Source organism: Neoarius graeffei, chromosome 21 (assembly GCF_027579695.1).
Source record: "Neoarius graeffei isolate fNeoGra1 chromosome 21, fNeoGra1.pri, whole genome shotgun sequence".
Taxonomy (NCBI): domain Eukaryota; kingdom Metazoa; phylum Chordata; class Actinopteri; order Siluriformes; family Ariidae; genus Neoarius; species Neoarius graeffei.
The window spans coordinates 42,019,913-42,041,654 of record NC_083589.1 but is presented as its reverse complement, the minus strand read 5'-3'; the positions used below and the strand labels follow the sequence as shown (position 1 = coordinate 42,041,654).

The following is a 21,742-nucleotide window of genomic DNA, read 5'->3' as shown; positions in this document are numbered from 1 at the left end:
AGAATAAGGGCTTTTATATTTCGAGAATAATCACTCAGTTAGCCCTCCTCATTACCAAGCCCACTTCACCACTCAATCTACACTTAAGAAGCCAAAAATCAAATTAGACAATAAGTGCTTTTTGTTTCTATACCTAATATGCAAGCACACAAATAAACAAATCCTATCCCCGTAGCTGATCGTTATGCCTCATTTATGTAATTTGTAAAGAAACAATAATTGTGTTATCCATCACGACTTTATAGTCAACACCAGAATGCAATTGCCATACAGATTTAATGCAGCATTTCATAAGTGAATATAATTATTTTTGACAACCCCATGCCTCACCCAAGCCCTTCCCTCCACTCCTGTCTGCTTTGAAGCTGCCTGCCTCTGGAGAGGCTTCAGAGATGGTACACAGAAACCCCGCTCTCATTAGAAGAGATGCTAATGAGCATCAGAAGCATGCTTTCATTACACTCTTGCTTAAAGCTTGAAGCGCTGATGGAGAAGCTGACAGAGCTGACCTTGAAGATAAGCTCCTGTTACATGTGAAGGTGTTAATAGTTGCACCTTACATTACACAAACCCACAACAATAATACAGAACAGGCTTTTATGCACGACACAAAGTGCAACAACTATTAGCACCACAATTTTTCTATTTAATACCATTCCAGTACAAAAAACTCCATGGGTGGGTCTTGCAACATTGCTTGCTTCTGATTGGTTATGCAGGCTGCATATGCAGTGTGAAAAACAAAAACACAGAGAATAGTCTGCTTCACTGGTGCTGTTTGTGTCATCAGAATAACATTTTGGTGTTCTCATCTCATCATCTCTAGCCGCTTTATCCTGTTCTACAGGGTCGCAGGCAAGCTGGAGCCTATCCCAGCTGACTATGGGCGAAAGGCGGGGTACACCCTGGACAAGTCACCAGGTCATCACAGGGCTGACACACAGACACAGACAACCATTCACACTCACGGTCAATTTAGAGCCACCAGTTAACCTAACCTGCATGTCTTTGGGGGAAACCGGAGCACCCGGAGGAAACCCACGCGGAGAACATGCAAACTCCGCACAGAATGGCCCTTGCCAGCCACGGGGTTCGAACCCGGACCTTCTTGCTGTGAGGCGACAGCGCTAACCACTACACCACCGTGCCACCCTCATTTTGGTGTTTTATTTGTCAAACATTTCTAAATACTGTAATCCCTTAACCTTCCAGGACCATTCCGTGAGCCCATTCATCATGCTAATTAATATAGTATTATTGTTATTACTATATATCGTTCCTATTCATTTCACTGTAGTTACTGAATAATACTGAATAAACCACGACTTTAAAAAGGTTAATTGCTTATAAACAGCAGCAGCACAAACAACCGATTTTTCTGGCACCCCCCAAACAAACAAACAAACAAACAAACAAACAAACAAACAAACAAACAAACAACTGCACAAACAAACACACTGGGTATGACTTTGGCGGTTTAATGAGGTGAAAGTCTACAACATTATTTTCATTTTGTCATATTTTCATCAAAAACAGGTTAAAAATTACGATTACTGTAATTGTCCTGGTGTGGATTTGTTCATATTACTGCTGACGATTTAAGTTCTTGCTTTGTCAGTAATTGTGTTGCAGCTGATTAAGCTGGTTAAACAAATGGCCAGATACACATCTTCCATGTTGGACACTGGAACGATGATGCTGTCACTTTTGTTGTTGTAACTACTAGTAATTACTGCCCGTGAACCTGATTTCCTCTGAATGGTGTTCTTCACAGGTGCTGTGTTGGTCCTAGGGTTTGGTCATACAGTTGCTTGGAATTGGACAGTCTACCTGAGGAGTCAGGGGTCAAACGTCACATTAACCACTACTGTTATGTTTACACATCGGAGTATAAACAATAGATTCACAGTGACAGTTTACCTGATAGTAACTGAAGCTTTATGTGCAGGGAGGCGAGTTTATATGATGGATCTATCACCAACTTTATGCTGCCATATTGGCACACACAAACAATTAAGGAGATAACATAACAGACTGCTTTCAACCGAATGATGTATCTTAATAACACGTAACAATTTACATGTTGTGCCCTGTGTAAGCCTACTTGGCCCTAGCATAAAAGTCTCCAGTGAGGAGCGCTGATTGTGAGGTCCTGTACACTCAAAACTCCCAGGCGGGTTGGGGAGGGGATTTCCCACCGAGGCTGTGTGTTAGCATGAGCATGTCAAAGTTATGCTGTGTTCACACTTAAACCGGTACGAAAGTGGTATAACTGTATCGATACAAAGTATACTGGTACAGTTTAGTGCATCTGTCCACACTAGCGAGAAATGTTTGCGGTTTTCTTTCACAGTAGTTGAAATGTGCGTGCGCAAAATGTTTCCGTGGTTACCGAGTAACTTCCTTACGAGAATATATGGCATCCGTTATTTCGAGATCTCGAGAAAACAAAACAATTATTCCGTGATCTCGAGAAAACAAAACAATTATTTCATGATCTCAGCTGGATCACTGTATCTCCGTCGGTAGAGACGAAGCCGGGCCAGTCTTCTGCGGAGGTGCCACGGACTAATTTTTAAATGATCCCTTATTAAAAGACTTAATGCAATCTCTCCCTGTGTCAACCCCTGATCAAAATATTGCCTTATTAGGTGATCGATTATTCCAGACATTCTAATGACCAAAGTTGCGTCTATACAGAATGAGAAATAGCCCCAAAGTCAGCATATCACAAGTCTCTTGGCGCACCTGAATGAACTATTTCTCAGCTGTTTACTCGAGATCATGAAATAATTGTTTTGTTTTCTCGAGATCACGGAATAATTGTTTTGTTTTCTCGAGATCTCGAATTAGTTGTGTTGTTTTCTCGAGATCCTGAATTAATTATGTCGTTATCTCGGGATAACAAGGTGAATAAAAAAAAGGATTATATGAAGGGCCTCTCTCGGCTTCCGTACGGATGAAACAACGTGTGTCTGCTTTTTGTTGTCAGTGTACAGTCTGTATTTCTGGTGGTCATTTATTCAGTCGGATCGTATAAAACGCGCGAGGCAGTTGAGAAAGAAACAAACGAATCTCCGTTCTTCACTATTTTATTCAGCGAAGACATCGATTGAGGTGTGTGACTTTGCGCATGCGCATTATATTTGTATCGATACAGAAACGCTTCATCTGTCCACACTACAGCGAAGCGCTACAGTACCGATACTGTACCGGTATGAAACCCATACATTTGCGGGTTTCGTACCGATACAGTTAAACCGCTACAGTACCGGTATACAGTAGTTGCTAGTGTGGACAGGTGTTGCGGTATGAAAGTAGTTTCGTATCAGTACAAAATCCCTAGTGTGGACAGGGTATTAAAGTCCTTCCCACACCATTCATGGCACGTTTGGTGGCGCCGATCTCCCTAGCTATGTAATATAGGCGAGAGGCTGAGGGCTACGAAACGGAGCGTGAGCATGTAGCCTATAGGAAATTAATAGTGTGTTGGATTAGCACTAATCCCATGTTTTGGAAAATCAAAAATGTTGTCTTAGACCAATCCATGTGCAAAGTATGGAGTATGTGCGTCCAGCCGTGTCAATTTGCATAGGTGAGCAGACCGAGAGACAGAAAGACAGAGAGACAGACAGCCTTCCTGTAGTAGTATAGATAGATGACTGCTCCAGGAAAATAAATTAAAACTAGAACTCCGAGTTTATTCTGGTCTATATTTGGCCTGTTCTTGTTTTGTGCGCACTTATTTTGAATGGCAATGATGCTAATCGAAACAGCATCAACACCAACTGAGTGCTCTCTGAAAGATGGAAGCCAGGTTGCACATGGTTTATTAATCAATGTTTTCCAGTTCATGAATCATTTATATATTTTTTGCTTTCTACACTGTGAGGTCAGGAAGAAGATGACTCACTCCTCCCCAGTTGAGTGTCCTGGCGAGGTCATTTCCTGTGCCAAGAGGAAGAACAGCAACAGGAGGTTGTGGGCTCATCTGCAATTCGTCCAACACAGAGAGGATCCAGCCCACCTGCAGCAATCAGCACACAGACACACATTGTGTACTTTCTGAAATAATAGAGTCAGTGTGATCTGTATAAGATCTAAACATTTTGTACTTGACCTCCTTTAGGTTATGACACTAAAAATCGGCTAGGAGATTGTATGGATTGGCGTGAACAAAGAGAGCAGGTATAATTTATAGCAGTGTTACACAATCCAGGTCCTGGAGTACCCATACCCTGCACATGTTCCCTGCTCTAACACACCCACTTCAGTCCAGTTCAGGCTTGTTCATTAGCTAATGAATTAATTAGGAGAGCTGGGAGCAGAGAATATACCAATAGCTGCAGGACCTGGATTAAGAAACAATGACATGGGGGCGTCGTGGCTCAGGTGGATAAGGCGCCATACCATAAATCCGGGGACCCGGGTTGGATTCCGGCCCGAGGTCATTTCCCGATCTCTCCCCGTCTCTCTCTCCTGCTCATTTCCTGTCTCTACACTGTCCTATCCAATAATAAAGGTGAAAAAAGCCCAAAAAAAATCTTTAAAAGAAACAATGACATATGGAATGAATGCTGTTGAGGAAAGGAATAAAACTTCAGGGTGGTAATGCATCACATGACTATAGCATTGATTATTAGCTCATCTGGCTGACAGGCAATGAGCCCATGCCATCATGTGCTGTCCGTCGTCCATCCAGTATTGTCCACATTTCACAAAAATCGCTTTTTCTCTCTCAATTCTTCACTGATTTTTATTCTTTTTGGCAGGAAGATAGGTCTGCCTGGGGTGCATATGGCTTCTCCCCAAATTTGCATAACTGCAATTAATAATGAATATATGGAGTAATTAAGCCCTAACGAGCAGTTTCCACACAAATTGCTTCTTCTCCCTCAATTCTTCACCGATTTTGATTCTTTCTGGCATAAAGGTAGGGGTACCTAGGGTGTATATAACTTCTGCCTAGATTTGCTGAATTACAATTATTAATGAAGTTATGGACGAATTAAGCCTTAATGAGCAGTTTAACAAAAATCGCCTAATCTCAGTCAATTTCTTGCCGTTTTGGATTATTTCTGGCAAATAGGAAGGTATTCCTAGGGTGTATATAGCTTGTATATAGCTTATATACAGTGTATATAGCTTGCAACATTTATTGCATAAGGTGGCCCACTTTAGATCGTTTCTTCTGTATTAGACAGGGCCGGAGTGAGCTACGTCGTCACTGATGGTCTCGTTTTCCTTTAACAGCATGCCCTATACAGGGTTTCCTCCAGATTCTTTGCTTTTCTTCCACTTCCCAAAAAATGCCAGTAGACAGACTGATTAAGATCAATTGCCTCTCGGTATGAATGAAGGTAAGCATGCCCAGTGTTCCTGATATAGACTCCAAATTCACCGTGACCGTGACCAGGGTAAAGCTGTTAGTGAGAGAGAGAGAGAGAGAGAGAGAGAGCATGCCCTGTCGTGTTTTATTCCTCTTACACCACAGCAATTTGTTACCTACTACAACTTTTAATTTATTAAAGAATGACACGATGCATTTTATCTGTTTAAAGTCACATTTAATATTGTGAAGTGTCCACAAGACAAGTTAATTCCTGTTTTCACTTACATTATAGTAGCTACAAATAGTCATTTCTTCATTCAAGACTCATTTTTTCTCTCTTTTGAAGTTAAAAGTATAAAATCTATTTATTATTATGTTTAGATGATGTGAAATGCTTGCTGTATAAAACCACGTGAATGATGAGAATGTATTAAAATGAGTGCATTAATAGAAACCCGTCACTGGAATTGCACTCAGCACTTCTCTCAGAGCCACGCTGTGGTGGTAACAATTAATCAACACCTTCTGACTGACGAGGATTACACAGTGCTGTGGTATGATATGCAGTATTTCCAGCTTGCTATGGTGCACACCGCTCACCTTGGGGTCAAAACTTACCGTCCCGTCACCGCCACAGGCAAGGATGCGAAGATTTGGCATTTTCCTGTACAACTCCAACCTGAGTGTAAAAAAAAAAAAAATGTCATATGATATAGCTATAAATCTAGGAGTAGAATAAAAACATTCTGTTCAACCAATATTGTGCAGCACTGGATAAGCCTCCTGCCTCTCTCTTTCTAAACAGAACAGGCGCAGGCGATCAGTGTGCTGGTATCTGCTCCTGGCTAAAGCCCAGTTAAAGACGCATGTTTTGGCAGAGAGGCTTTAATCACCACTCTGTCAGGCTAAGCTCAGCAGTAGGCACCACCAGCTGGGTTCTACCCTCTTTTGCATTCTTTTTCTCTTTCTTTGCTCTTTCGATCAGTATTCATTTCTCTCTGCCTTTGCATCTCTCTATGTCACTCTGTGTATGTCTTTCTGTCTCTGTCTGGCATCTTCTCTCCATGTCTCTCTTTCTGTTTCTTTTCCAGGTCATAGGCAATGGTTTTAATTTTATGCCCATTTGAAACTTTATATGTTAAAAAACCCTCTGTAATTTTCTTCTGGTCCCAAGAAGTATTGTTAATAAGTAATAATTAAAATAAGTTAGCGCGGATCATGGCGAATTTCTGTTCGGCTATTTTTGTGACCACTCGGTGCATGACGTCATTTAAGACAAACAAACCACTTGAGTTGAGTCCACTTCCATTTACTTACATTGCCGTTCGGCTTGAGTGCAGAAATGCGTTCAGGAATTTCCAAAGAAAAACCATGCCTTATTGTTGTGCAGTGAACTGTAACAACGGGACCGGTTCAGGAAGTTTTTACCTTTTACCGAGAGAGGAGAAGAGGCAGAGAGAGTGGATTGGCTTTTTCCGGAAGAGGAGAAGAGGCAGAACGAGAGGATTGGCTTTTTCCGAAAAAGGAGAAGAGGCGGAGTGAGTGGGTTGGGTTTTTCTGAAAAAGGAGAAGAGGCAGAGCGAGTGGGTCACGGGCGCAGATAGAGGGTAGGACGGGTGGGATTCGTCCCACCCAGATTTAAATTCACCTCGTTCGGTCCCCCCCACTTACAGTATAGGGAGGAAAAAACGTCTATGCTGTCTTTCTTTGCATAAGGCAAACCTCACGGAAAAATCAAAAGACTAATTACCATTCGGTTTATTGAGGTGCACAGCAGTACATACATAGTTGCAACAACTCACATAAAACAAAACAAAGACTGATATTCGGTTGGTTGAGCTGTGCAGACTGCACAGGTTGCGAGCTCGAGCTTGGTTGCTATGGTTACCCACAACAAGTTTGACAGGCATATCGGGGACAGCTCCTAGTTCAGGACCCCAACACAGCATGATGAAGGGTGCCAAACCGAAAAGGCAGAAAACGATTGCATCGTTTTTTCAAAAAACAACGACTGTAAGTAAACTGTGCCTTACTTTATCATATCACCTTGCAATTTTTTGATAGTCTGTTCAAAGTAATGTCGTAGTGAAAGTAAAATCGTACAGAGTAGAGATGCCTTTCTGGTAGCCTCCTTCTTTCGGTGGTAGCCTGTAGATACAGTGCTCAGAAGGCAGTTTTAATGTTTAATCTGGCGTTCCCTGCCATAATTTCAGCGAGCATATTGTTTCATAAGGAAACTTTGCGAAGAGTTGTTGACTGACTGCCGCTCACGCAACACACAGGCATAGTTAGAAAGTCAACACATGTTGACAACACATGTTGGGGGTGGGGGTTGGGGTTGGTTTGCTGGCAGCTTTGTCCCCCCCAGTTCAAAAAACGTATCTGCGCCCCTGGAGTGGGTTGGCTTTTTCCGAAAGAGGAGAAGAGGCGGAGTGAGAGGGTTGGCTTTTTCCGAAAAAGGAGAAGAGGCGGAGCGAGAGGGTTGGCTTTTTCCGAAAAAGGAGAAGAGGCGGAGCGAGTGGGTTGGCTTTTTCCAAAAGAGGGGACGAGACGGAGCGAGTGGATTTTGTACGTGAAGCCAGAGGGTTGTTTTTTTCCGGAAGAGGAGACGAGGCAGAGAGAGTGGATTGTGCGCGTGAAGCCAGAGGGTTGTTTTTTTCCGAAAGAGGAGATGAGGCAGAGAGAGTGGATTGTGCGCGTGAAACAAAATCAAGCAGTCAAAGAAGAAACGGACCAGCAATGCTCAAGCAAAAAGGAGAAGATTGGAGGTAAACATTTTTACCTTTGCTTGCAATTGACAAGTCAAGAATCCTGAGGGGTCCTGTACAATTATTGTGGAAATGAGACAAAATGCATAATGCCACGGATGGCAGGCTAATGTGGCCTACCGGCGCACTGTCAAGTATTCATTACCTATATCCACTAAGGAGGGCGGTTTAATTATTCTTCAAAAGAGCTCTTTTTTAGTATTACGACGAAAGTAGGAATTTATCATAATTACCAGGATAAATTGCTTGGGCACAAGTCTTGTTGAGGTCCGGCGTCACCGTGATCAGAGTCGGCAGAGTCGCTATCCGATTCCGAGGCTGTATGGTCAAACCAGTGAGCCACATTCACCGACTGCTTTGCAATGGCCATAGGTTCATACATGTATGGTTTCACCTCTCGATATTTAATTTGGAGGAGAGTTCCTGCTTCAAAATCGCTATCGCTTTCAGACATTTTACACAACCTCTCACGACCAAAGTCCGTACACGTGTGCTCGGTTTGCAGGTAAACACAGAACTGCTTCCGGTCTGTTTGGCTTGAATGACGTCACGACAACGGTCCCCTGGCGGTGAAAGTGCGCATACGTGAGATGTAAACAAACCCTCGGAAATTGGGCAAAACAGTATATTTTAACCGTTTTATTCAATTTTAGGGTGCAAATTAGACACTAGGAAGACTGAATTCACTTTTTGGGTCATTCTTCTACACAATAAAGTTGATATTCTACCGTACGTTTCACCTCCGACCGTTGCCTAGGACCTTTAAGCCCCTCTGTCAGGTCAGAACAAACAGCAGAGCCCCTGCGAGCGCTATGACATGCTGCACTGCCCACAGAAAACAGCTCAATTAGGAGGCAGATCCAAGTGGGGACTTGGCATGATCTAAGACCAGAGAGTGAAGAAGAGAAACTTCTGGAACACTGAACACTCTCAAGAAAAAAACTACTGTATAGTTATAGATGTGACTAGTGCTAGCTTTTAAAGTCTTTTAAAAATTACATTCAAAATTTTAGATTTAGTATTCAAACATATTTGAGGATTAAAGGAAAATTCCAAGTATGAAAGTAAGAAAGACTCACATATTAATCTTTATAATTAGCAGTTATAATTAGTGGTTCGAGGGCGGCACAGTGGTGTAGTGGTTAGCACTGTCACCTCACAGCAAGAAGGTTCTGGGTTTGAGCCTAGTGGCCGACAGGGGCCTTTCTGTGTGGAGTTTGCATGTTTTCCCCGTGTCTGCGTGGGTTTCCTCTGGGTGCTCCGGTTTCCCCCACAGTCCAAAGACATGCGGTTAGGTTAACTGGTAGCTCTAAATTGACCGTAGGTGTGAGTGTGAATGGTTGTTTGTCTCCATGTGTCAGCCCTGCGATTTGATTTGGCAGCTTGTCTAGGGTGCACCCTGCCTCTCGCCCATAGCCAGCTGGGATAGGCTCCAGCTTGCTCGCGACCCTGCACAGGATGAGCAGTTAAGGATAATGGATGGACGGAATTAGTGGTTCAAAATTTATTTTGTAACAAAATTCTGAGTTGATTTTTTTTAGTTTAAACATCTTTGATCGACATTTTCCCTTTGGTTAATGGTTTTCTACATTACCCAAAATACCACTTGATAGCAGAGGTGCCACTGATATTTAGCACTTGCTTTATCTGTACCTAATGAGACTGATGCAGCAGTGCTTTAGTGCACATAACACAACACAACATGACAGGAATAACAAAAACACAAAACAGCACCAGAATCCTTAAATAAATCATAACAAGATCAACTGTGAGCTATTGCTCACTTACGTATCCCCCCGCTCTCGCTTATATCAGAATGCAAGCAATCGAAGGAATAGGACACTTATTATGAATGTTGACTTCAACAAATAATTAACCCTGAAACGAGAACGTAAAGAGCAGTGTCTCTCCCCAGGGATTTCAAATAGCATCCTAGTAAACTGTCATTTTGAAATAGCATTTTGCTTCTTGAAATAGCATCAAAATCCACCCTATATGTTTCGTAAATACATTCAGTCGGTAAACAGGAAGTCAATGTGGGACAGACCTGAAAACGGTATACATGGTATAGAACCCCAAGCTGAAGCTCGGTACCAAATATCAAGCAGTTGTGATTTGTAGTTGCTGGGAAAAGTCTCATCTCATCTCATTATCTCTAGCCGCTTTATCCTGTTCTACAGGGTCGCAGGCAAGCTGGAGCCTATCCCAGCTGACTACGGGCGAAAGGCGGGGTACACCCTGGACAAGTCGCCAGGTCATCACAGGGCTGCTGGGAAAAGTGTTACAAAAATTTTGTAAATCCATGCTACATGGTTCATAAATACATTTAGTTGGTAAACAGGAAGTTGATGTGGGACAGACCAGAAAACGGTACACACGGTATAGAACCCCAAGCTGAAGTTTGGTACCAAGTGGCTATGATTTGTGGTTGCTGAGAAAAAGGGTGTTTCGGACGGACGGCAATACGGATGGATGGACAGACGGATGGACAGAGGTAAACCAGTATGCCCCCCTCCTTCGGAGCGGGGGTATAATAATAATAATTAGGTTACATCATAATGGGCAATATTACAGTCGATGACAATATATATCACAAAAATATGTTAGTTAAAACTGAAAATGATGTAATAAATAAAAAATTCTAAGGTAAAATTTTACAATTCATTTTTAACATCCAGAATTGTAACTGTAATAAAAATATAGACAATACCTGAAATATCTTAGGGAATTATATTGTGACATAATTTATCACAACATCGATATTATGCTGTCATCTTGCCCAGCCCTGATAAACATTAATGTTTTAGGCTCAATTTTATTTATAATTTTTTGTCATTGATATTTATCTAGGTTTTCCTGTTGTTGTTGTTTTTTTAGGTGACATACACTGCCCAGAACATTTAATCCATTTGAGATTCAGCCATAATAATAAGCTTTACTTTATAAATCACCAGCTGAAAATTATTAGCTAGGACATACACTTTTTATGATTATTTAGAAGCTCGACACATTTTGAAAGGCACTTTTTTGGCTTTGACTATCCATATATGTAGCTATGAATAAATATTTTGACTAGTATTTTTTTTTTTAATCCTGACACTCTTAAGTGCTTTATAACCAAAGTTTTAAGAACAGAATAATGGACGGTAAAGGGGCAAAGAAGGCAAGACAGTGTTGATTTAGACTTACCCTTCTCTTGGCCCTCCCTGGGAGAGATCAAACACCTGCCGAGGATTCAGTATCCACATGAACATCTGCAGCAACTTGTTCCCCTAAATTAAGACAGCGATGTGATAGGAAGATTAAGACACACATAGCACTCCTCCATCATTCATGTGTGAAAGGTAAATATCTCCCCACCTGATTTCCCCCACTCTTAGGGTTAACGAACACCAGCACAGGCTTCATTAGTGGCGAAGGCACAGGCTTCAGCATAAATGGCCGCCATTTTGCCTCCTGCAGAATCAGGAGTGTTATATACAAAACACACATACCTCTACATACACACGCACGCACATACACACAGTTGCAGTAAGCTGCTTGAACAGATGTCTCAGAGTAGGAGTTAGGGGAAGGGAAACGTAGAGGAAGAAGAGATATATTTTGACAGGCACTAATCGCATCAACCTTGTATGTCCCACCTCCAGTTTTAGAGGAAATAAAAACTTTCCTTTTTTGACATAAGGTACATGTCCGTGTCCAGCACTCACAGAGATGTCAGCGCATTGAGAGACGTAGTGGCTACTCACATCTGTGCCCTTTTTGCTGGTTCTTCGTTTGAAAGAGGTCCGTTTTTTCCTTCGTGTGGAGTTTTTGAACGAGCTCTGAGAGACAGGAGAGAGATGGGACTCATGTCTAATAGCACGTTCAGAGATGCAAGCTAGACCTAAACCTAACAGCTCTGAGAGAGGACACGAGTGACCTTTAGTGCAGTCCTGTTTTGCAGCTATATAAGGAAACATGATCAGTTTCATTAGCTGAACTCACTCTTTTCCCAGGAAGAGGTGTTCTACGAAAAGGCCATTCCCTGTAAATTACATCATGACCCTTTCCATACTAGGTAAAACTAGATGAGTTAAGCTTCCTCCTTAAAAAAAAAACAACAACCAGCACTGCCTAAGATCAGTCTTTACCGTACATGTATAAAACTGGAGAAATATTCAAGGTGCTCCTTTTGGTAGTATTATTTCACCTGAGTGTGAAAGGCTTCCCTTCTATTAACCCCTGAATTGAAAGTGACAGCGGCCTGTCACTCATCAAAACACTGCCACACCCCCTCACACATCAGCCAATCATAGATCAGAGGCTGTGAAGCTGAAATTCACAAATAGGAGTGATACTAAATTCGACAAGCACTTAAACTGGGATTTCATAAAGTCTACATTTACACTGCAAGTAAAAGTGAGCCAAATCTGATATGTTTTTTTATTACTCATGTTACACAAATTTGTTTTCTTTTTCATGAAAGCATGAATAGATCACACCCTGTGTCCGAAATCACTCATTCGTTCACTACTCCCTACTCCCTATATAAAGAATTACTATATAGAGGACTATATAGTGAGCTCATCTGTAAAATGAAAAAACACTTTCGGACACTACTTCACCGCGCTGTTATTTACGTCATTACTGTCGCACAATTAAAACGTGCCAGATCAGTCGGCTGGTGAGTTTTCAAAATAATAAATACGTGCATGTATTTTTATGATAAATACATATTATACTGAGCGCATTTCCCATATTAATAAATACACCGTGCTTTGTGTCTGTTGCATCTTTCAGTTCTTTTAAATCTACCCTGAATACTTTCTTCTTTGCCGCTGCTTTTTATTAAATCAAATTTGAGGCTTTTGATTAATTCTTCGCTCTGCACTGTAACTTTTATTCTTGTATTTTATCTGCCTTATTCTATTTTAGCTTATTTTCTATTTTTTTAAACTATTTTTAATTGTACTTGAATGTCCATTTATAATGTGTTTCTTCCTCTGTCCATTCACCCCCAGCACACTTTTTTTTTCAGCGCGACCGCAATGCATGATGGTATATATTGCTTGGTTAGTGACCATCGGTTGTACACTACTTTTCATGATGCATTGTGGGATACTTTGAGCGCACTATATAGGGTGTAATAATTCTCACTATACATTCGGACAGCACTACAAAACGGCGAACTCACTATATAGTCCAGTATATAGTGAGTAGTGAGTGACACAGAGTAGTTTCGGACACAGAGACGGTGAATCTGACATTTTAAAATTCCATTTACAGAAATGTGATATAGATCTGATATGTGGCAATGCGACCACAGCCTGAACAGTCTGATCTAAATTCATGCAACCTTTAAGGCAATCCATCATCCATCATAACTTCGCATCGATGGGATTTAGTCTTGATTGGACAAGGCGGGGTTTATGCATACTGGTCAGTTCAGGACTGTGCCCAGACTCATGTCATATATAGGCCACGTTATGTAAATATTTTTCGACCTGCAGTGTGAACGTAGCCATGAGGGTGTGAGACAGTTGTTTGATCAATTCAACAGGCTTTAATGAAACAGATAAAATTCATGTTAAAAGTGAGGCAAAAGCAACAAGCCTTTTAACAGGTAGCACGTAATGGTAAAGACTGCGTACAATACATATAAATCCTGATGGTTTTATTATATCAAAGGGCAGCACATTGAGAACAAACTGCAGAAGACAAGGTCATGCAGCCGAGCTCTGAACAGACCTTACTGTCAATCTCACTTCTCATATACATGCAAGTGCATCAGGCTTATTTTTACATCATAAGCACATTTCCTACAAACACGTGTCTTTAAAACACAGGGCTTCTCTCTGCCTCAAAACAAACAATGTAGAGTCGCTCAGTTACTCAAGGCCTGCTGTACCTGTGGCTTCCTGACTTTAATAATCCAAGAGGGAGGTACAATAACTCCAGCGTGAGCGCCCAGAGAGCAAGGTTCCTCAATCTGTTGCAGCATGAAACACGTGACCTTGTTGTGGAACTGAGAAGGAGAGCAGGAGACACAGGAGTCAGCACCCGATACATACATGAGCTGCTGTCTGTAACAGAGTCACCTTCCACCTCAAACAACACTCACAGCCTGCTTGCACCATGAGCAGCTGATGGCAATAATCTCCTTACTGTGGAAGAACTTCTGCTGGAAACTCTGGAGTTAAAACAGAATAGAAATGCAAGAATTAACACCTGAGGTTTCACTTGTTTTCATCAGCCTTTTTCTGAGTCTGAAGGCTGATTCTACTGATGAGGACAGACGAAAAAATGACCAAGTTGACGTTACGTAACATCTCATCTTTCATCGATTAACCCTTTCAATGCCCTTGGACGAGTCACGTACGTCATGAAATCTTTTACTGCTGTGCCTTATGACGTACACTACTCATCATAAACACCTCCTTTTATGTACCTTACATGGCACATTAATTTTACTTCACAGTGGCACATACAGTATGAATTACAGTCAATGCTTAAAACATTCTTCCGTCATAAGGCACAGCGGTAAAAGATTTCATGACGTCGTATGTGACTCATCCAAGGGCACTGAAGGGGTTAATCTAGCTTTTCAAAAATATTGTATGTTCAGGTATGTTGTGTTGATTTTCCTTTAATTTGTCATCCATCTGTACCTAAACGTGTGCCTCAAGTGGAGCCACAGTGATATTTTTTAATCCCCCAATTATATGGTCACCTCCAATTTTCACCCACGACTCAGGTCTCATCTATCATACAACAGCTACCAACTGCAAAGACTGAAGGCTAACATCCTCCGAGATACATGAAGACACCCAGTGCACATTTTCATATGGCTGCCCATGCAGCGAAATATACTCGGAAAAGCAGAAAAGGAAAAGGAAAGCGGCCTCTTCTGCATACATGACTCACAGACACCCACGATTACCTAGTGTTCCTGTAAGAGGATTCAAACTCACAATCTCTTTGCAATTAGGTGAAAATATTTATTGTTGCCCCACTCAGGAAGCTATAGTTGTATTTTTGAGGCCATTTAATAGTGTTTATGCTGTTGAGAATGTGAGTGGTTTTAATGTTATTCATTGTGCTGAAAGTATTTGCTGATTTTACAGGGTCAGTGATGTGACCTACCTTGCCACACTGGCGGCATTTTCCATCTTGTCGTCGTCGATGGACCCAGTGATGCCTTAACACGTTCTGTTTTCCCAAACGCACAGAAACAATGGAGTCAGTGTGCACAGTATATTGGTATATACAATTTTATTCTGTCCACATTCACTGGCTATGAGCAATCGCGCACTCTGATTGGCTACTCTACTACTAGGATATCAGCTCATATACCGTGAGTAGAGAAAAACAAAATGCCGGAGCGTGTTGCTGAACCAACCGAGGATGAAATAAAAACTCTGCTTGAAAACAAAACCCCCAAAAATACAAAAAAGCAACAAAATATGGAATAAAAGTATTTGATGGTAAGAACGTATCTTTTTTTTTATTTTTCAAGAATTATTATTGGAGCATTTTTCACAAATTGCTCCTGTCATTTTGCTGCTTTTTTTTCTTACATTCTAATGATTTTGTTGGACGTTTTGTATAAAGTTTTTATTTATCGAATTTGCAAAAAATAAAAATGCTCTGTTTTTCAAAATCCAGTGAATGTGGATAGAATAAAACAGTTATTCCACTCAATCTCGTCATACATGGCTTATAGCCCATTCGGTGCTATGCGCCTCGTCGGCTGTCAGCTCATGTACGACTGGATTTTGTGGAATAACTGTTAAATACACATACATATTCTCTTTATCTAGTTGGAGGTTAGAACGTACATCTCGGATGCTTCGAGAGCTTCCTTCCCTAAACGTAGGCTTACAGCGGAAATTGATCTGTATAAAAAGAAAGAACAGGACAGGATTAAGGAGCCTTTATGTTTGAGAGTAATGCCAATAAATTAGGACTTTCCTCCACTGTTATTCTCCCCTGATGGACTATATTGTAGGTTCGGAGTAAAATGACTCCCACCGATATAACGTATGTGAACATATGTCTACCTTGTCCAGTTGCTCGATGCAGGCTGTGTGAACGACGATCTTACACGCTGCACATTTCTTTCGGGGAGCTGACTTCTTAAGAGAACCAAACAGCACATGGCACGTTGCAAAGGGGGGGAAAAAAAAAACCACATTCACTTACAATTTTGCACTAGCGTGGCAACTTTTTAATGTTCCGCTGTACAAGCCAATCTGGCAAATTGCCAAGCATGAGTACATTATATCATGTTATATAGTTTATTCATATGTACCACCAGCAGAACATCTTCACGTGGTCTTCATTCAGCTTGAGCGTGCTTCTGTTTATCCCACATGTAGTTGTACATGTAAATTGTGATTACTGTACATTTAGAAATGTTCATGTCACAGGATCTTCTCTAGGCCAAATGTGTCAATTAGTGTGACAACAGCAAATCAAATAATGACAAAACAGATGAGTGGTTCAGAACTGAAAAGAGTGATGAGAGGAAAATGATTTAAAAAAAAAACAGAAAAGACAGGCTTGGACATGAGACAGCTACAAACTAATGTCTTGTTAAGATCGTTGATGAGAAACAATAAGGTTCCTTGGAGCTGTGGATTTGTCATCTGTTTTATGAATTCTGTATTCATATTTATTTAACATTGTGTATAACAGGAGGATAAACTGCACATACTCGTATACACACAGTGGCCTTTCAATTGCCGTCTGTGTATTTTAACAGCACAGAATAAATCAACAATTAATTGAACTGTTTGTTTCTTATAAATTATAAGCTCACTTTGAAGAATTTCAAGAACATTTCATTGTCCTTTTTTACACAGCCACGAACAGCTCCAAACTCCTCTGCTTTGTCTTTTAAACAGAGTGGACTGTAATGAAGTACATTTACTTGAGTACTGTACTTAAGTACACTTTTTGAGTATCTGTACTTTACTTGAGTATTTTTTGGGGGAAATTTATGACTTTAACTTCATTACATTTGAAAGACAAATATCGTACTTTTCACTCCACTACATTTCTATCAAGGTCCTCGTTACTCGTTACTATGAAGCAGCTTTGAAAGTGGAGGTTTTTTCTTTTCTTTGATAAAACATGATTGTTTTTTTGCAGGTGACAGTCAGTGCGTTTACATGCACATAGAGAGAATCGAATTTCTGCCGTTGCTCGACTGAAATCAAAGTTCAAAATGCCATGTACACACCTTAATTCAGCTGAAATTGAACCGAACTTGATTTCTCGGAATCGAGCTACACGACCTAGATTATGTGATTTCTGCCGAGCTACTTAGTGCATGTATACCCTATTGAGCTATGTATTCAAGCTACTTACTTCAGCACTGCCCCTTCCGGAAGTGACAAGTGATGAGACCACAAGCAGGAAACACAACAGCCTCGGTCGGCATGACAACGAATCATGACAACGGCATGAATCTTTTCTTTTTGTGGCATTGTTTGCACTGTTAAAATTTAGCTCACTTACTGTATCACCAAATACATCTGTACAGCTGTTGCATAGCTGTGAATTGTGTACATAAACAAGTCATTGTATTTGTGTGTGTGTGTGTGTGTGTGTGTGTGTGTGTGTATATATATATATATATATATATATAAAAAATATATTTTAGTGCTGTCAAGCGATTAAAATATTTAATCGCGATTAATGTCGCGACTGTCATAGTTAACTCGCGATTAATCGCACATTTTTGTCACATGAAAAACCATTGTAATTCTCTTACCAGCATAAAAAAGTGAATGGGCTTGCTCACCGTTCGAACTACGGGGGTACTCGGGGGATCCAAGATCCCCTGAAACAGACATGAGATCCCTTGAAAACATGATTTGGGAAATGTTGGGGGGTCTCTAAAATACTGGCAAAATGATGTTTATTGACATAGCAATCGTGTGTAACGGGAAACATTTGCATATCCGAAGTGAGCGCGCAATAGAGAGCCGCGCTCTGAGACAAGCGCAAGAACCCCCCCAAGGGAAAATAAGGGACCCCCCCAAAAATATTGGCATAGTTCGAACACTGGTTGTACCAATGTTTTTTTTTTTTTTATTGCAGAGCATAACACGTCTTGTCACAGCCACTGCAAAGTGGGGCTGGAGCCGCCGATGGGAAAACGAAACCTAAGCCGAGCACCGTGGCTCTTCGGGGGAGGGCAGAGGACTCTGGCTGTGCAGGGCGTGGCATCATGTCACAGAGCGTTAATCTCGCGATAAAAAAATTATCGCCGTTAAAATTGAGTCAAGTTAACGCGTTAATAACGCGACATTTTTGACAGCACTAATATATATATATATATATATGTCCAACATCTGAAGAATGTCAATAAAAACAAAACAATTGAACTTTTTTGTGTGTTTATTAAGACAAGTTAAATTGTAAGCAAAAAAATATATTCTTTGTAAGCAAAAAATGGACTTTAGAAAAATATACAATTGTGCAAAATAAGTTGTCTTACAAAACAGTGGTCTGCGCAGGACAGTTTGTAGCCATACAGTCTGTTAGAGCAAGCCTAACAGCTTGAGCACGGAACTTGTGAACACGGAACTGCCAGTGTTGCCAGATTGGGAGGTTTTAAGTGCATTTTGGCGGATTTGAACATGTTTTGGGCTGGAAAACGTCAGCAGTATCTGGCAACACTGCTGATAACTTTGTTTATACTCTTGAATAGCTCTTCTTCATGATGACAACCGGAAGTGTACCAACACGATGGGGCGTGTAGCGCCACCTGTGGCTCGGGTGCACAACGTACCTCACACAGCTCGATTTCCATGTGTGCATGTAGGATTGGATTTCTCTGGCACCCCTGCTGGGACCCTTAGCTCGATTACCGAGAGTAGCTCGATTTGGATGTGCATGTAAACGTACTGACTGAGACAGCCGATCAGTAATCACTAGGGCCATGTCACGTCCATAGACTGAATAAAATTAAGTTCTGTGATTTCTCAGCAGCATTATTTGAACGCGATCAGTTGATGGCAGAATGGAAGGAGGCGGTTCTACTAGAGAATGCACGCACCCATGGCCATACCTGGAACCCATGTTTCAGTTTCTGAAAGGATTAAAGATTCGTTTCATTTTAAATGTTTGCTTTGTTTGCCGAAAACGAATCATATCACGGCCTACAAAAACTCGCTGTCCAACCTGTGGAAGCATACTGAGGTATGTAAATGTTTTATTCCAGGAGAAAGCTTGCACTGAAGTTGTACGTGCTTTTACAGCTAGCGATAACATTGCAATAGCTATGCAGTCTGGTTAGTCAAATGACTTTCTGTGGATTTGCCTGCCAAGTTGTCATCGCCTTGTCCACAGCTAACGTTAACACATAGCTAGTTAGCATGTAAAAATGGAGTTACGCGAACATGAATAACGTTAACTTATCTGAAGTCCTTTCAGAAATATATTTTAGCATAATCTTGCCAAATAAACAGAATGTAGAAAACTGTTTATCTGTGTTTAAAGGTGTTTATTGTACGGGTTCTACAAGCTAGTCAGTAAATCCAGTCGGTTGCTTCAGAGGCATTAGGTTTTGTAAGCGTTGTGGCAATAATACAACAATGTGTTGACAGAAAATGTACTTTTAATACTTAAGTATTTTAAAAGCAAGTACTTCAGTACTTTAACTTAAGTAAAAATTTGACTGGACAACTTTCACTTGTATCAAAGTAACATTTGACCAGTGGGATCTGTACTTTGACTTAAGTAATGAAGTCGGGTACTTTGTCCACCTCTGGTTTTAAAGCATGTTTTCTTTTTCAAGGCAAACACATTGCTACTATTCTATAAAAGGTTGGTTTGTTTACGTGAGCCCATTTACTGCACGAGCCCGGATCGATTTTTATTTGATGCAGGCAGAATGTAGTAATTTTCTTTAATTACAGGTCTAACATTAGAGGATCTTCATCGTATCTTCATCGTATCTGACACAGAGAACACGTTATTACGTGTCTGTTATAGAATCTTGCCAGGCTTTATTGGGATCAGTCATCTGAAGCACAGTTTATCTCATTGCATTTATGCTTTCATGCGTAGTATCTTTTGTACTATAAACGCCATCTCTTCCTTCCTGCTGCCTGCAATGAAAAGCTTGTTTTGCTTTTTTTTTTGCAACTAGCTTGGAGAGGTAATCAAAGTGTTCTTTGACCCCTCAGAGTGCCATGCTCATTGCAAACAAAAGCCTGACTGAGAGCGAGCGTGGATTCACCTGCCTGCCTTTATCCTCTTCAGACTAATAACAATCTCTGGCTTTCAGCATGCTGTCTGCGTATTACCTAATGAAAAGAAGTGTCACTGCAGAGGCACTCTAAAGACACATCTATTCATCCGTGGCCTTCACTCATCTGACTCCTCACTGCAGTTAATATTACTATTATTATTAGGCATGTAATGATTCACGCAATTCATGATTCGATTCACGATATTGAGCTCATGAGTCGATTTTCCCAAGGGATTTTTGAAAAATATTAAAAGAAGAAAATTTTATTACCAAAGAAATGCACCATTTCTTTTCCTATTCTATATCAACTTAAATATTCCTTTTATTAAATTTAAAAAAGCTTTTGTTTCATTTTCTTAATAAACAACATTTGTAAATCTTGGAGTAAAAAAAAGAAAAATGTTCATAACAAACAGGCCTTTTCTTTATAAACTTTTATGAACATTTGTACTACCTTAATTTTTTTTTCTATTTTCTTTAGGTTTCAGCAATCTGTAAAAAAAAAAAGATAGCTCTGATTTATTTCCATTTTAGCTCCATTAAATCTATTTGGACAGTCAATCGCACAATAGCGCTTTCCCATATTAGATCTGTATTTTTGTGCTTTTTCTCAGAATTAGCACTGTGTTACTTCCACCAAGGTTGAAGTCACGTGTATTCTGACTATTTTATGTTATTGCGCCCTCTGCTGTCTAAAAAAAAAATGCAATTCCAGTTGAGAAATCCTAAGAGATTACACAGCCTGATAATAATTGCTATTCATTTTTTATTTCATGAATTCGAATTGTCATAAATTTGTAACGTGATTTATCACCATAAGATATATCGCTACATGCCTAATTATTATTCAGGAACTGTTTTCATAGACTATTTATTCGAAAATAAGGCAAACAAACAAGATCTACAGAAATTCTAGACACTCATCAGGCAAATCCTACATATTACATTAAAGGCATTTAGCAGAAGCTCTTATCCAGAGGACACACATACAACTAGGACACACATACCCAGGGCCTGGGGAGCAAGGTGCCTTGCTCAAGGGCACTTCAGCCATGGATTTTCCTACCGGTCTAGGGAATCAAACCAGCGACCCTTTGGGCCAAAGGCTGCTTCTCTAACCTTTATGCCATGGCTGCCCTGACATATGCACTGAGGACCAAGCAGGTGTTGTATTTATCTCTTTATGCACAGGAGTCTTATGTACTCACTGCAATCTTCACCATGCATGTCTCCTCGCCCAGGTAACACATCTCTCCAGAGCAGTTGGTCTCCAGCCACAGGTGCTCCCCATTTACTGCGTTCTCCTAAACAGACACACACACATACAGTACATACACCTCAGCTTTACAGGTTACACACACTTCATGGCATGTCCAATATCCTGTAGAGAAAGAC

The 21,742-nt window shown here is 40.7% G+C and overlaps 1 protein-coding gene across 2 annotated transcripts in view; it reads right to left on the bottom strand.

Moving 5' to 3' along the window:
- Window positions 1–21,742, bottom strand: part of dgki (diacylglycerol kinase, iota) — a 162,741-nt gene that overhangs the window by 50,997 nt on the left and 90,002 nt on the right. Inside the window, exons 3-13 of one of the 2 annotated variants that reach the window (XM_060903143.1) lie at window positions 21,556–21,651; window positions 16,143–16,217; window positions 15,921–15,977; window positions 15,226–15,291; window positions 14,204–14,272; window positions 13,991–14,107; window positions 11,850–11,924; window positions 11,461–11,556; window positions 11,290–11,372; window positions 5,951–6,011; window positions 3,914–4,027 (exon numbers count right to left, since the gene is read on the bottom strand). In XM_060903143.1, the coding sequence (XP_060759126.1) occupies window positions 3,914–4,027; window positions 5,951–6,011; window positions 11,290–11,372; window positions 11,461–11,556; window positions 11,850–11,924; window positions 13,991–14,107; window positions 14,204–14,272; window positions 15,226–15,291; window positions 15,921–15,977; window positions 16,143–16,217; window positions 21,556–21,651 (909 nt within the window). The remainder of the gene's footprint in view (window positions 1–3,913; window positions 4,028–5,950; window positions 6,012–11,289; window positions 11,373–11,460; window positions 11,557–11,849; window positions 11,925–13,990; window positions 14,108–14,203; window positions 14,273–15,225; window positions 15,292–15,920; window positions 15,978–16,142; window positions 16,218–21,555; window positions 21,652–21,742) is intronic. The other variant, XM_060903144.1, reaches the window with a different exon arrangement.